The 15,615-nt window shown below is 37.3% G+C and overlaps 2 protein-coding genes across 4 annotated transcripts in view; both read left to right on the plus strand.

The window, feature by feature from the left end:
* Ptp69D (Protein tyrosine phosphatase 69D) overlaps positions 1-15,615 on the plus strand; it is a 384,912-nt gene that overhangs the window by 348,708 nt on the left and 20,589 nt on the right. The gene's annotated exons all lie outside the window — the stretch shown is intronic.
* Positions 7,808-12,141, plus strand: LOC141400828 (uncharacterized). Of its 2 annotated transcripts, none has more exons than XM_073980395.1 (2): positions 7,808-7,844; positions 8,020-12,141. In XM_073980395.1, exon 2 carries the CDS (start codon positions 8,088-8,090, stop codon positions 9,078-9,080), a length of 993 nt encoding a protein of 330 aa, XP_073836496.1. In that variant the 5' UTR covers positions 7,808-7,844; positions 8,020-8,087; the 3' UTR covers positions 9,081-12,141. The 2 variants fall into 2 exon arrangements, with proteins under 2 accessions (XP_073836496.1, XP_073836495.1); XM_073980394.1 differs by having other exon boundaries at positions 7,837-7,921.

The following is a 15,615-nucleotide window of genomic DNA, read 5'->3' on the forward strand; positions in this document are numbered from 1 at the left end:
AAAATATGTATTCAGTCATTCATTCCAATTTTGTACATTAATAAAATACATTGTCTTTTTATAAAGAAATTGTGTGCCACAATTAATTGATATCATTGTGCATCAGACTGGGGTCACACGAGAGCTTCTGTACCACCATACAAACTTGTTAGAAAATTGTTGAGAGGGATTTTTGACTGCAAGTTTCGAAGCACATCCGGACATCAACCAAACATATTCAAGCGATTTCTATAAGAATAGTCTGCGATTGACAAATCCAAGTTCGAAGTAGGCGAGAGTGGTTTAAAACTACTGCCCCGCCCACTTCCCAAGAACAAGAGGCCGTAGAAGCACCTTGCGTTTAAATCGTTCGAGACTGGATGCCTTCACGACAACAACTGAGTGTTATAAGTGAGAGTTTGGGTTATTGATTTTCCAAAACGTATAATGAACAAAATAATGTTTATATAGATATAATATAGGATATATTGGGTAAACATTATCAATAGGTTAAAAAGAAATAGAGACAATAGATTGAGTTTAATACAAAAAATAGTGAAACCGATATTCAGCAATATTTTTAGGTCCAAAGCAAGACCTAAACCGCATTGAAGATTTACTTAATACGAAAGGCATTCACAAATAAATATCAGATAAAGGAAATAACAAAATGATAAATCATATGTGGTACCTTAGTCCTGAACTTATTGGTCTGGCATTGTTTGATCTGATAGTGCAAAACACCGTAAAGATCCAAAAGACGACAAAAATTTTAACAAGGCAAATATAGAAATTTCACCAGAAATAATCGATCCAAACTTACAAAAATCAACTGCCGAAATTGTTGTTCAAGAGATTAAACTTTAACTCCGAATTTCTTGAAAAAGATCCTTCAACTTGACCACAGAACATCAATTACCAGGAGGGGTAAAGGATGGTAAATAACTTGAAAATTGTGAGCGACATAACAAGGAGTCGAGTTCACCACCAAACTGTCATCTGTACCCAGATGGCTCCAAAACCACATTATGTCAGTCCCTTAATGCCAGTAATTTCAACGTAGTTATCTATGAACTCACAGATATCTCCCGTGTAAGCAACATTTTATAATTTCAACGCATAGGTAACGTTACCAAGTCAAAAACGGCTGTGTTACCTACACCAAGGATTTTTACCTGGTTATCGTTGCCAATGTGTTAAAAGTTGTAAAACACTTCTATGTGGCAATGATTTTTCGAAATCATGAATGAAAATCACCAATATTACCACATGATTTCAAAATTTACACGCCACGGTAAATGGCATGGAGAAATTACCAAACGCGTAGGTAAAGATAACTAATAGGTAGCTACCTACCCGTTTACGGGTTGAAATAACGGGCATAGGTTAGGTTAGGTTGAAAAGAGGGGCGAGTAATCGCCACATGTCCTTGTGGACATACACATAAGCCATGAAGTAGGCCTGTTGTGCGCTCTAGTCTAAGTTTTTTGAAGAAGGGGACTCTACTATAAATTAATTAAGGAACTCTGTTCCCTTAACAAAATCCCGTAATTGTTTTAGGTCGTCTACAATTACCTGATTAAGATCTGGTATTGTGTCGTTCCCTAAAAACTGGGATCTGATGTTTGCGAAAGCGGGGCATTGGCAGAGAAAATGCTCCAATGTTTCATCATCCTCTCCGCATGCCCTGCATACGCTGTTGTCTGCACAATAAATTTTTTGCAGATGAGCTTGTAAACCCAGGTGACCTGTAAGAACACCTGTAAGTCTACTCAACTCTGCTTTACCTAGCAGTAATAGGTTTTTATTTTTTTTCCTCATTTGGGTCTCCCCATAGGATTTTTGTGGTTTTCCCTAATTCCTCTCTATTCCATAGGGATAAGTGGGCATTTTTTGCCCAATTTTTTAACTCTAGCCGAGACGCATTTAGTGGCTTTGCGTTCGCCAAGTTTACGGTTGCTAATTCCCTTCCCTTTTTTGCCAGAGAATTTGCTATCTCATTACCTCTATTCCCCGCATGTCCCGGTACCCATATTATACGCACCGTGCCATGCTGAGTATAGCTGTTGATCGAATTTATACAATCCAAGACTGTTTGTGATTTTACTGTCTTGGATGTTATTGCTTTGATTGCAGTTTTACTGTCCGTAAGGACGTTTACAGTAGTTGACCTCGTGTTGGCATTAAGCCAGTTCAGACACTCTGTGATCGCTCGGATCTCCGCTTGATGGACCGTATTGTGATCCGGCAAACGAAGAGATATTTCGGTCTCTGGTTCTTCAATAAAGAGACCCAGTCCCGTTCTCCCACCTAGCATTGAGCCGTCTGTATAACAACAGTTTCCAGTCGGCATTTGTGCTAGATTTCCGCCGGTCCACGAGTCTCTGTCTGGAATTAATGCCTCGCATGAGGCAGCTACAAATGTTTCAGGTATACGGTCCGATACAATGTTATCCATTGACTCTCCCGTTGTTACCTGTAGAATGTTTTGATGGTATGTAACGTGGTCCTTACTGATCCACTCGTCCATCGCTTTAAGTCGAATAGCTGCGACAGCCGCTTCATACCTTATCTGGATTTCTATTTGGTGTATATATAGAATAGTTTCTAATGCCCTTGTTGATGTTGTCCTCATTGCGCAGCTTACACTCAGACAGCACATTCGTTGGACTTTCTGTAGTATTTTAATATTACACTTTTTATCCATAGCTGTCCACCAGACTACTGAAGCGTATGTTAGAATAGGTCTAACTAAGCTTTTGTATAGCCAGTGTGTAATCTTAGGATTAAGACCCCACTTGGCGCCTATAGCCCTTCTACAGGTTGACCAACATCTATGAGCTTTAGAGTTGGGCAATCTCGTTCCTTTTACGGTTCGATCTTTTCCGTTCCGTTCCGCAAAAGGAACTAGGTCGTTCAGTTAGTTCCCTTGAGTACCAACCTTTATATGTATACCCACACTCATACTCGTTCACTCTGTTCATATCGTTCGTGCTTCTTCTTCATCAAAACAAAAGAAAAATAAATTTTTTCGGCTTTCTTCATGGTAGTTTACAAATATTTAAAACAAATTTACAATCGTTTTGTTAATTAAAAATACTTCAATTGCTTTTTTTAATTCGACAAAGATCAGTTTAGAAGAAATGAAAAACGAAATGACACTATGAGATTTCTTATTCACTAATAGAAGACAGGGAGAGGAGAGAGAGACAACTGATGTTAAATGAACTGATGGAACTAACTGAAAGAGAAGAGCAAAAAGAATGGGAAAAAAACGAACGAGGGAGCAAAAGGAACTAGCTGAACCGCATAGTCGGACCTAGTACCGGTCGTTCCTTTTGTGGAGTAGTTCCTTTGAACTAGTTCGTTCCGGAACGACACAACTCTAATGAGCTTTATTGGCTCTTTCTTGAATATGGTCTTTCCATTTAAGTTTCCTATCCAGAATTACTCCCAGATATTTGACTTTGTTGGAAATATTGATCGTCTTGTTTAGGAAAACTGGTTCTTCAAAGTGTCCCAGTTTTGTTTTCCTAGTAAACAGACATATTTCCGTTTTTTCCGGGTTTACATTAAGACCTCTTGGTCTAGCCCAGTTGTACGCTAGTTTTAGGGCTTATTCAGCTCTTCTGCATAGCAAGTTTGGATTCTTACCCCTCAGAAGTATTATAACGTCGTCTGCATAACAGACTGGGTCAAATCCCTCATCGGTTAAAGTCCTTAATAGACTATTTATGGTAGTGACCCATAGGAGTGGGGATAAAATCCCCCCTGTGGCGTACCCTGACCAACTTTGTCCTTTATTTTTACGTCAAGTAGCCCGCAGCTTATCCATCTATTCCTTAGCATGTGGCTTATCCAGTCCCTAAGGGCCCGATTCATCTGAAACTTATCTAAGGACTAGCTGACCCGGTCCGCGTTGCTGGCCCGTTGTTTGGGTTCTCCGTGTAACCTTTAGTTATCTATCCAGCATTGATACAGCCATAATTAGGCATCCCTCTAGAAACTTCATAATATAAATCAATGTTTTGACATAAATTCCATGTAATGGTATCCCCCAAATGTAAGATATAAAATTTCTTTTATTATACCCTTCACCATAAATGGACAGTTTAAACCACTTTGTGACCCACATATAATGATCGGTGCATATTACTGCAGAGAATTGCCAGTATAGGTCCACGTTTTGATATAGCTCCCATAGAACGGCACCGGCTGATTTTCACTATTCTTTAGGATTTAACATCATTATCACACCGAAATGGCTGTAATCTGGTTTTGATATACATGAACCTCGATTATCCGTGAATCTATTATCCGGGAACCTCCATTATCCGTGATAGAAAAGAAATGTGGGACTTTTTTCCATTTCTTCTATTTTTCGTTATAAACTACATTGCCCGGGTGTAAAAACACACTTTCCAATTAATCTGATTAAGCCAACAAAAGGTAAACAAACGAAAACTGGAAATTCTCCCGTATTACACAATTTGTGTATTTATGGTATCACAAAAACCATGGGGCAAAGTCAATTCAGATGAATCTGATGATGATGATATTATGTATCCTTTTAAGATTTGGTGGATTATCGAAACAAATTTAATGACAATTGCAGATTTTCATATTATTGTACAATATTATGTAATTTTTACTTAAAAATATGTTCAAAAACTGCATAAAAGCATTGCCTCCATTATCCGGGAAAATCGATTATCCGTAATGCCTCCGGTCCCGACCATCACGGATAATCGAGGTCCGACTGTAATTTAAAGAAGAGAGCATAAGTATTCGGATCGACCGAAAGACACGCCTTTTTATTTGCGCTCGGTATGCAACAGTTATAGGTGCACGTTTTGATATATCTCCCATAAAACAGTACCTCCCGATTTTCGATAGTTCGGAGATAAAGCCACTGTGGGGGGTCGTAAACAGTCTTGCAGAGGATTTTCAGTATACGTCCTCATTTTGATATAGCTCCCATAGAACGGTGGCGCCTGATTTTCTCTATTTTTGGTGGATTTAACCTCATTCAGCCCGATCGAACGTAACGACATTTTTCTTTGCGCTCTATATGCCATAGTGGTAAAATACCCCTCAGCGAAATGTATGTTCCTTTGGTATATGTATGGCACAATTTATATAATTCATAAAAAATTTACTTCTATAAACTGTAGAAGTTATTATCGAGATTTTGCTGTATTTAAAAATGTATCTTTATCTAGCTATTCCAAGGATTGAAATCAATGCTCATGAAGTTTCAATTCCTAAATTTTGAGATTTTATCCGTAATTGTAATATTTTTAAAAATCGGACACTATCGCGGTATTCTGATTCTAATGATGATATTGTATTGTATATCAATAACTTTGTCTGATGTCCAATCATTTTTCTGGAATTTCGATCTAGTGACATCTCAAGTTATCGGGATTTCACTGTATTCCAAAATGTGGAGCTGATCGCGCTATCCCACTTATTGTTTAGTGTTCAGCGTTTTTAGGCACACTTACAAAATTATGTATATTATCTGAAATAATAAATGTTTGAACATTTTGTGATGACCATTATATTTCACTTCCGCGTAGACCATTCAGGGTCAAGGCGGTAATTACAATAGTATTGTAAACAATACGTTCAAAAATATCATGGACATGAACCTCGGGTCACTACACTTAGCCGTATTAAAATAGCTCACAACCGCGTTATCCCACTTGTTCAAGCTAGTGTTTATATCATTTTTGTGTCACGCTTACTTAAATTATGTATATTAATTGAAATAATACATTTTTGATAACTTTGTGATGACCGCGATTTCAGATTTTATTAAAAACATTGTTGGGGAGGACCACCGGTCTCTACTCTTAGTCGTATAAAAAGAGCTTACGACCGTTCTAATTAATTAAAATAATACATTTTTGAAACTTTTGGGAAGACCGCGATATTTCACTTCCGCGACGACCATTCAGGGTCAAGACAGTAATTACCATAGCATTGCAAACAATTTGTAAACAATATATTAAAAAGTATCTTGAATTTCGCGGTTTTCCTAAAAAAATTGTGGGGAGGACCACCGGTCACTACACTTAGCGGGTTAAATAAATAGATTACGACCTATTCTCAGACCTAAAAACTCCACATACAAAATTTTATAAGATTTCCCAATCGATTTTTCGGAATTGCTATATCGTGACATCTCAAGTTATCGGGATTTTATTGTATTCCAAAATATGGCGTTGACCGCGTTATCCCACATATAGAAGCCAGTGTTATAGCGATTTTATAGTCACGCTTACTAAAAGTTCGTATACTATCTGAAATAGTACATTTTGAATAATTTAGGATGACCGCGATATTTCACTTCCGCGACGACCATTCAAGAAAATATATAGCCTATTTTCACCACCGGTGTTCCCAGTGCATTATCGGAAATTTTCCAGAAAATCTATTCAGCCGTTCTTGAGTCTTTTCGTTTTTGAATAATTTGGGATGACCGCGATATTTCACTTCCGCGACGACCATTCAAGAAAATATATAGCCTATTTTCACCACAAGTGTTCCTAGTACATTATCTGAAATTTCCAAGAAAATCTGTTCAGCCGTTTTTGAGTCTATTCGGAACATACAAACAAACAAACATACTAACATACACACATTGCCTTTTATATATTAGACTAGCTGACCCGGTCCGCGTTGCTGGCCCGTTGTTTGGGTTCTCCGTGTAAACTTTAGTTATCTATCCAGTATTGATACACCCATAATTAGGCATCCCTCTAGAAACTTCATAATATAAATCATAAATTCGATATAATGGTATCCCCCAAATTTAAGATATAAAATCTCTTTTATTATACCCTTCACCATAAATCGACAGTTTAAAGCACTTTGTGGGACACATATAATGGTCGGTGCACGTCAATTGACATTGCTATATATTGGATTGTTGGTCTCGGTTGGGGTCGTAATTATTACTGCAAAGAATTGTTGGTATAGGTCCACGTTTTGATATAGCTCCCATAGAACGGTACCTGCCGATTTTCGCTATTTTTGAGGATTTAACATCATTATCATACCGAAATGGCTGAAATCTGATTTCAATATATTTTAAAGAGGAGAGCATAAATATTCGTATCGACCGAAAGACACGCCTTTTTATTTGCGCTCGGTATGTAACAGTAATAGGTTCACGTTTTGATATAGCTCCCATAAAACAGTACCTCCCGATTTTCGATAGTTCAGAGATATAGCCACTGTTCAGTATACGTCCTCGTTTTGATATAGCTTCCATAGAACGGTGGCGCCTGATTTTCGCTATTTTTGGTGGATTTAACCTCATGCAGGCCGCTCGAACGTAACGCTTTTTTCTTCGCGCTCTATATGCAATAGTGGTAAAATACCCCTCAGCGAAATGTATGTTCCTTCGGGATATGTATGGCAACATTTATATAATTCATAAAACTTCTATAAATTGTAGCTGCTATTATCGAGATTTTGCTGTATTTAAAAAATGTATCTTTACCTAGCTATTCCAAGGACTGGAATCAATGCTCATGAAGTTTCACTTCCCACATTTTGAGATTTTATCCGTAATTATAATATTTTCAAAAATCGAACACGATCGCGGTATTCTGATTCCAATGATGATATTGTATTGTATATCAATAACTTTGTCTGATTTCCAATGGATCTTTCTGGAATTTCGATCTTGTGACATCTCACATTTTGCAACCCTGTTCGCTGTAGTGTAAAATTTTTGTGTGCTCTGTGCATTTTTTAAAAAAATTCAATTTTTAATTAAATTAGCGTGTATACGTTATTAAAAGTTTATTAAAATTATTAAATAACTTATTGTCTAAATATTGTGCTAATTGGTGAAGTGTTATTAATTACATTTGTGCTAATAAGCTGCTTTTTTGTGTTGAATTTGTCTAATTGGCTATTTCGTTTTGTGCATATATTCTGTTACATTAGCTTATTGTGTTGTTGTAACAGCTTGGTTATCATATCAAAACAGAGTTGCCAAAGATTGCTTTTTTTTAATTAAAGGATTAAGAAATTCAGCTACAAAATCTCCAAAAAATTTTAACTTATTAGTAAACTGAAATATAGTTAACATGGTCTGTTCATACGAAATATGTAATATTCGTGATGATAGTGAAGTTTGTGTTACATGTTGGTTTTGTTTAGATCAATGGCATTGTAAGTGTGCTCGTATGAGAGTAATAGTTACTGACATAATTAAAGAAAATGATGGAATTCGTTGGTGCTGTCCCAATTGTAGAAAAATCTCTGCTGATTTTTACAATTTTGCAAAGAATCTACATTCCGAACTAGTTTCAATTAAAGGGGAACTTTCCATAATTTGTTCCCGTTTTGATAAAGTTTCAAATTTGTTTAGCAAATATCCGGATTTGGACGAATTTGCATCGTCACCATCGGTTATCGGGCAGAAACGCAAAAGGTCGACGAAAAAGAGTACAGGTGAAACTGTTTCTAGTCGTAAACCTAGTGTTTCTCGGGATACTGTAGTACAATCGGATCCAGTTAATATTTCTGATACAACTGAATCTGGTCGTGCTCAGTTATACGCCAATGTTGTGATGGATAAGCCTTTGGAAGTAAGCAAGCAGTTAAAGGAGGTTGTAGCATCTCCTGAGTTAATGAGTACTGGTGGTGCTAGTCTTGAAAAGACCTCACAATCTGCTCAAGGTATTCAGGAGTTGGCAACATCCTTGCCTGTTGGCTCTTCAAGGGGCTCATCTGCCAATGTAGGCCATACCCAACAACCTGTGCAAAGATCAATATCTATGCCTCCAGCTATGAAAATGGTATTTGCGTCAAGGTTCCCTCCCGAAACGACGGCTGACGAAATTTATGATTATATAAGATCAAGTATTCAAGGAGATTACTTTCTTAAATGTTACAAGCTTCGTTCAGCATTTTCGGAAAGTAGATCTTCTTTCAGGATTGTTACTAATCAGTCAATATTTAATCAAATTATATCGAGAGAATTTTGGCCTGTAAATGCTTTTATAAAAGAATTTGTGGAAAGAAACGACAAGTTAGCACATTTGCCTCCGCGAACAGCTACAGTTTCAAAAAACTAAAAAATTCTATTTCTATATGCTATCAGAATGTAAGGGGTTTAAATACAAAATTAACTCGCTTATATACTGATAGCTTCGGTTTTAATTATGATGTAATTGTTTTATCTGAAACTTGGTTAAAAAAAGCTGTATTAAATAGTGAAGTTTTATGTCCGAAATATCAAATATTCAGAAATGATCGTGTTGCTAAAAAAGGTGGTGGAGTCCTTATTGCAGTTGACTCCTCTTATTCCACTAATTTAATTGAAATAAATAATATTTCTGATATTGAATTTTTAAGTATATCCATTGAACTAGGCAATTTTAAATTATTTATAACTTGTTCCTATATTCCTCCTTCTTCTCAACTTGACATATATAAAAAACATATATCCGCAATCAGTTCAATCGTTGGAAATATGAATGAAACCGATCGAATTTTGGTTCTGGGCGATTTTAATATGCCCTCTGTTAAATGGCTCTTATTACCAGATTCTGAAGCTCTAACACCACTAACATCCCGGGCGAATGCTAATCAAGATACATTCGAAATTGTTAGTCGATTTTGTGACCTCAATCTTCATCAAATAAACGATATACTGAATAGTTACGATAGAATCCTTGATTTAGCATTTGTAAATGTTACTCAATATTTTGAAATAATTAGAATTCCACCAATTTCTATTCCTGAAGATATTCATCATCCCTCATTATGTATAACCATGACCCATAATCATTCCTTTGGGGAAAATCAGTCCAAAGTGTTAAAAACTGTCCTTAATTATAAAAAAACAGATTTTCGGAAACTCAATTCTCTTCTTTCTTCTGTTAACTGGACATCGGTATGTCTTTGCAGCAGTGATATTGATCTTGATATTAAAATTAACAAATACTATGAGATCATAAATAAATTTATGCTTGAATGTATTCCAACTATTAAAGTCACAAATTCTTATAAATTTCCATGGATTACTCCTGAGTTATCAACTATAAAAAATTCCAAAAATAAACTTTTTCGTAAATATAAAAAGTCAGGTTCTTCAATTGACTACGCCAATTATTCTGTAGCTAGGTCTAAGTATACGCTAGAATCTCGTAGATCATATAATGAGTACCTTAACAAGATTAAAGAAAATTTTAAGTCCAATCCTAAGTCCTTCTATGACTTTGTTAATTTAAAAAGAAAAACACCTTCTAAGCCCTCTTTATTGAAATTCAATAATCAATAATTTACTAAAAACACAGATATTGCTGAATGTTTTGCAGCATTTTTTGCTACAACTTATTCAAGTGCATCTTGCCAAATTAGAGATACATATCCTTATAAATTTTCTCAGATTGATGAAATTTACATGCCTTTCTTTCAATACCAAGACGTTTCCAAAAGTCTGCGATGTTTAAAACCCATTAAAAGTCCAGGTCCCGATGGAATACCTAGTTTAATTCTGAAGCATTGTTCAGTTGCATTGTCAACCCCTTTAACTCTATTGTTTAACTATTCCCTTAAATTCGGTCATTTCCCCGCAATATGGAAAAAGTCTTATATTGTACCTTTACATAAGTCAGGCAGTCTGACTAATGTATCCAATTATAGAGGAATTGCAAAATTAAGTGCAATTCCTAAATTGTTCGAAAAATTAATTACTTCTGTAATTTCCCATAAAATTCAACCCATGCTAAGTCCATATCAGCATGGTTTTCGTAGTGGTCTTTCGACCATAACAAACCTTATAGAATTCACATCGAATGTAATAAAAGGATTTGTTCGACATAATCAAACTGACACAATATATACAGATTTCAGCAAAGCATTTGATAGGGTTTACCATAGGCTTTTGTTGTATAAATTAGATTATATGGGCTTTAATACTAATTTAGTAAGATGGATATCTTCTTATTTACAAAATAGATCACAAACAGTTTTGTTTGATGGATGTGTCTCAAAATCGATTGACGTGCCATCGGGTGTTCCGCAAGGAAGTCACCTCGGACCGGTTCTCTTTCTTTTATTTATAAATGACTTGCCAAACTCAATAATGCATTCTAGATTGCTAATGTACGCTGATGATGTCAAGCTATTCATTACTCATAAATCGGAAAAGCAAGCTGATCTTCTCCAGAGTGATTTAAATAGCCTTTTTCAATGGTGTAAAATCAACTGTATGGACTTAAACTTAAAAAAATGTAAACATATGTTTTTTTCCAGATCTTCTTCTTTAATAAGGCAATACAATATTAACGGTTCTCAATTATTAACTGTAGCATCATTTGTTGATCTTGGCCTTTTGATGGATCGAAAATTAAAATTTAATAATCATGTAATTTCTATTGTTAATAAAGCGCATGGAGTTTTAGGATTTATAAAAAGATGGGCCAAAGAATTTTCAGATCCCTATATAACAAAACAACTATTTACGTCACTTGTAAGACCTATATTAGAATATGGTTCTGTTGTATGGGACCCTCAATACGCAATGTATTCTGATAAAATTGAATCAGTGCAGAAACAATTTTTGCTTTTTGCACTGAGAGGTTTACATTGGAATAGCGATTTTGTCTTGCCTTCATATACAAGCAGGTTAAAATTAATTCGATTACCTACATTAAAAAGTAGACGCACAATGTTAAACACTATTATGGTGCTTAAAATTTTAATGGGTAATATTCCCTCGGATTTCTTAATATCATCTATTAGAATAAATGTTCCTTGTAGAACAATTAGAAACTATCAACCCTTATTTAGAGATTTCCACCGCACGAATTACTCTATGGGAGATCCTATTAACAAAATGTGTGTAGATTTTAATTCCATGTATTGTAATGTAGACTTTGGCATGAGCCTTGACCTTATAAAATCTAACATAATTTTATTTTTAAATGAATAGTATATAAAAATGTATTAGTAAGTAACTAACTAGCTGATGAAGTAAATTCTGTAGCTGGTTTTCAATTTCCCACTCATACCCCATCATGATGCGGATCATGGTGTGTACGCGATCCTTACGTAAAAGGGAGGTCGCCCCCTCGGTCGGCAGGGGGGGGGAAAGTGAGGCGTGGGAACGTTCGAAAAAATAAAAAAAAAGTTATCCGGATTTTACTGTATTCCAAAATGTGGAGTTGATCGCGCTGTCCCACTTATTGTTTAGTGTTCAGCGTTTGTAGCGTTTTTTAGGCATGCTTACAAAATTATGTATATTATCTGAAATAATAAATGTTTGCAAATTTTGTGATGACCGCGATATTTCACTTCCGCGAAGACCATTCAGGGTCAAGACAGTAATTACAGTAGTATAGCAAACAATCTGTAAAAAATACGTTCAAAAATATCATGGACTTCAGATTAAAAAAAAAATTTTTTAAGGAGAACCTCCGGTCACTACACTTTGCCGTATTAAAATAGCTCACGACCGCGCTATCCCACTTGTTCAAGTGTTTATATCATTTGTGTGGCACGCTTACTAAAATTATGTATATTAATTGAAATAATACATTTTTGAAATCTTTGTGATGACCGCGATCATTCAGGGAAAACAATCTGTAAACAATACGTTCATAAATATCAAAGATTTCAGTCTATTCGGAACATACAAACATACTAACATACACACATTGCCTTTTATATAATAGATTGGATAAGGGTTTCGGTGCTGACGTTGTTGAAAGCACAATGCATACCGCTAGTGTATACATCTTCCTGTAGAAGGTTCTCTCGATGTGCTGTACAACCTCATGTAATGCGGTTTCCACTGATCTACCTTTAACGTATGCATGTTGTTTGTATTTAAGCATATCGTTTGGAATCTTGCTCTTAATCATGGTGTCGACTATTCGTTCCATGGTTTTAAGCAGGAAGGATGTTAGGCTTATCGGACGATAAGACTTAGGAATTGCGTAACTTGCCTTCCCAGGTTTGGGGATAAATACTACCCTCGCCTCCTGCCAGGCTTTAGGGGTATACGCAAGTTTTAAGCATGCGTTAAAAATTCCAGATAGTTTGGGCGCAATGAAGTCCATCTCTTTCTGGAGTAAGGCCGGAAATATCTCATCCGGCCCCGCTGCTTTGAAGGGTTTGAAGCTCTTGATGACATCCTTTACCATCGCTTCATCAATTGTTGGTGCTTCCTCTGTTACACATTCCCTCATTACCGGCACCCCTGCGTGCGTCGCAGTGTTCGGCGGGAAATGTGTATTCATCAAAAGCCCCAGCGTGTCCTCGATTGTTTCCATCTTATTTCCCATATCATTCACCATGATCTCGGTTTGTGTATGGGTTTTCGATAGAAACTTTTTTATTTTGGATACATCATTTACGCTGTCTACCTGTTCACAGAAAAGTTTCCAGGAATTGCGCTTTGCTGTTCTAGTCATTTTGTTGTATTCTTTAAGTTTTGTGTGATAGTTGTCCCAGAATACAGCTAATTTCTTTCGTCGAACTCTGTTGTAAAGCCTTCGGACCTCTTTGCCTTTGTTACGAATTTCTCCTGTCATCCAGGGTTTTTCGTAGGCAGATTTCCTCTCTCGAAGGGGACAACTTTCTTCGAATGACTTTACTAAGACCTCCGTTATAATGTTGACATTTCTGTCTATATCTTCCGTGCTTAGGCATTCATATCTATCGTGCCCTAGCCTATCTTTTATTAGTTTCCCAAATTTTATCTAATTAGTTTTGGATTTATTTCGGAAACTTATAGGTTTCGGCGGTGGCCGTGTTAGTTCAAATCTTATATAACGATGATCCGAGAAGGAGTGCTCTTCCGAGACCCTCCAATTCTGCACCTCGTTTATAAAATTTTCGGAACATATTGTTATATCTAATACCTCTTCCCTAATCTTGTTAACAAAGGTGGCTTTATTACCTATGTTAAGGGTTATTAGGTCGTTAGTATTCAAGAAGTCTAAAAGGGCTTGGCCCCTTTTGTTAGTATTAGTACTACCCCACGCAATGTGGTGTGAGTTAGCATCGCTACCTACTAGTACTTCGTTACCTGTTTGTTTTGCTTTCCTCACCAACCGCTGCAGCTCCGACGTAGGTGGTAGTGTCGGCGAGTCGAACGGTAAATATACTGACGCAAGGTATATATTGCCATTCCCCAGCTTCAGCACAGTTGCGTCCGATGTTGACAACTCTGGAGAGAAAAGAAAACTTAAGTTTTTTGTGACATATTAAACAGGTTCTCGGTCGAGACCCCGTATTTGCATAAAACAGTTGGTAGTTTATATGGTTTAGTCCAGAGACCTTGTTCTGAATAGTCCAAGGTTCCTGGATCAAGCCAATATGGATTTTACCTGTATTGATCTTCTCCATCAGGGCCATGGTTGCCGTCTCGCTCCGATGGAGGTTTATCTGGATGACCTCAATCATTGGTCCTCCAGTAAACGGGCTTCTTGAGAGTCGGTGATTACGGCATCGACTCCCTTTTCATTGTTGCTGGGAGGTAAAACCTCTTAGCTATTTTGTTTGCTTTGAAGCGGACAGCGTTGGAGATGTAGAAAGCCCTGCCCTTAGTCTTTGTCAGACTAGCCATGGAGAGATGGTCAATTCCGACCACAAGGAGAGTTCCGTCCTCCTGCTCCTCCCTGTGGAAGACCTCCCATCTCTTCACGTCCAAGTCCTTGTTAGAGTTGGGCACTCTCGTTCAATTGAACGATCCGGATCACTATCTCGTGGAATGGACACCGGCAATTTCTTTGGCAAAACTGTGTATACTTAATTTAACACGTTGGTTTTTATGATGTTACTCATTCGTTTTTGAACGAGGACAGTGATCCGGATCGTTCAATTGAACGAGATTGCCCAACTATAGTCCTTGTTTTGACGACCAAAGACTTCGAGCATGTGTTCCGTCTCGAACTTGCTGCCCTATCCTCTGACGAATACTGAAGTTTTTGTTAGTTGAGGAATTTGGTCTTTCCTCACCAACTTTAGTTTGCCGTTTTCCCATGGAGGTATTATGCTGCTGATAATATCCTTGAGGGCGGCAACGTTTGCATGCTGGGCAAATTGGAACACCATCACGTCCCCTTTGACCCCGCTGCTGATAATTTGAATTGGATCACCTCCAATCATTATGTGATCAAGATATATCCAATATCTTATTGTTGATCATTTCCTCAATTGCTGGAAGATGGTCTTTGGGTAGCTTTCCGGAACCTCTATTGGTATCGATCACTGCATAGCAGAGTTCGTCCCTATAGCGTTTCTTGGCTACCTTGGCGTAAGATGGCGGCTCTCTACCAGTCTCCGCAGCCCTCTTCCTCTTCTGCCGGGTCCGGGATTTCTTCGCAGAATCCCCAGGCACTGCAGTCGATTCCGCGGATGGGCACACCCTCTTCACGTTCGAGCTGACTTTGTCGCCCTCTGCCAAAGGATTCTCGGAACAGTCTCCTTTACGTGGTACTTGACGCGGTGCACTCGAGACGTTTGGGGATGTGGAGCTCTTTTTCTTCTTCGTCGGCTTTACAGTGTTCTACTCTTCGGGGGATCTGATCCTCTTCGCCGCTTCCGAAGAAGTGGAGGGAGTGTTCATGATCCCTGTGGGAACATCCTGCGATACAG

The sequence above is a fragment of the Musca autumnalis genome, unplaced genomic scaffold (genome assembly GCF_047663935.1).
Source record: "Musca autumnalis isolate F117 unplaced genomic scaffold, ASM4766393v1 scaffold_4, whole genome shotgun sequence".
NCBI classification, from domain to species: Eukaryota; Metazoa; Arthropoda; class Insecta; order Diptera; family Muscidae; genus Musca; species Musca autumnalis.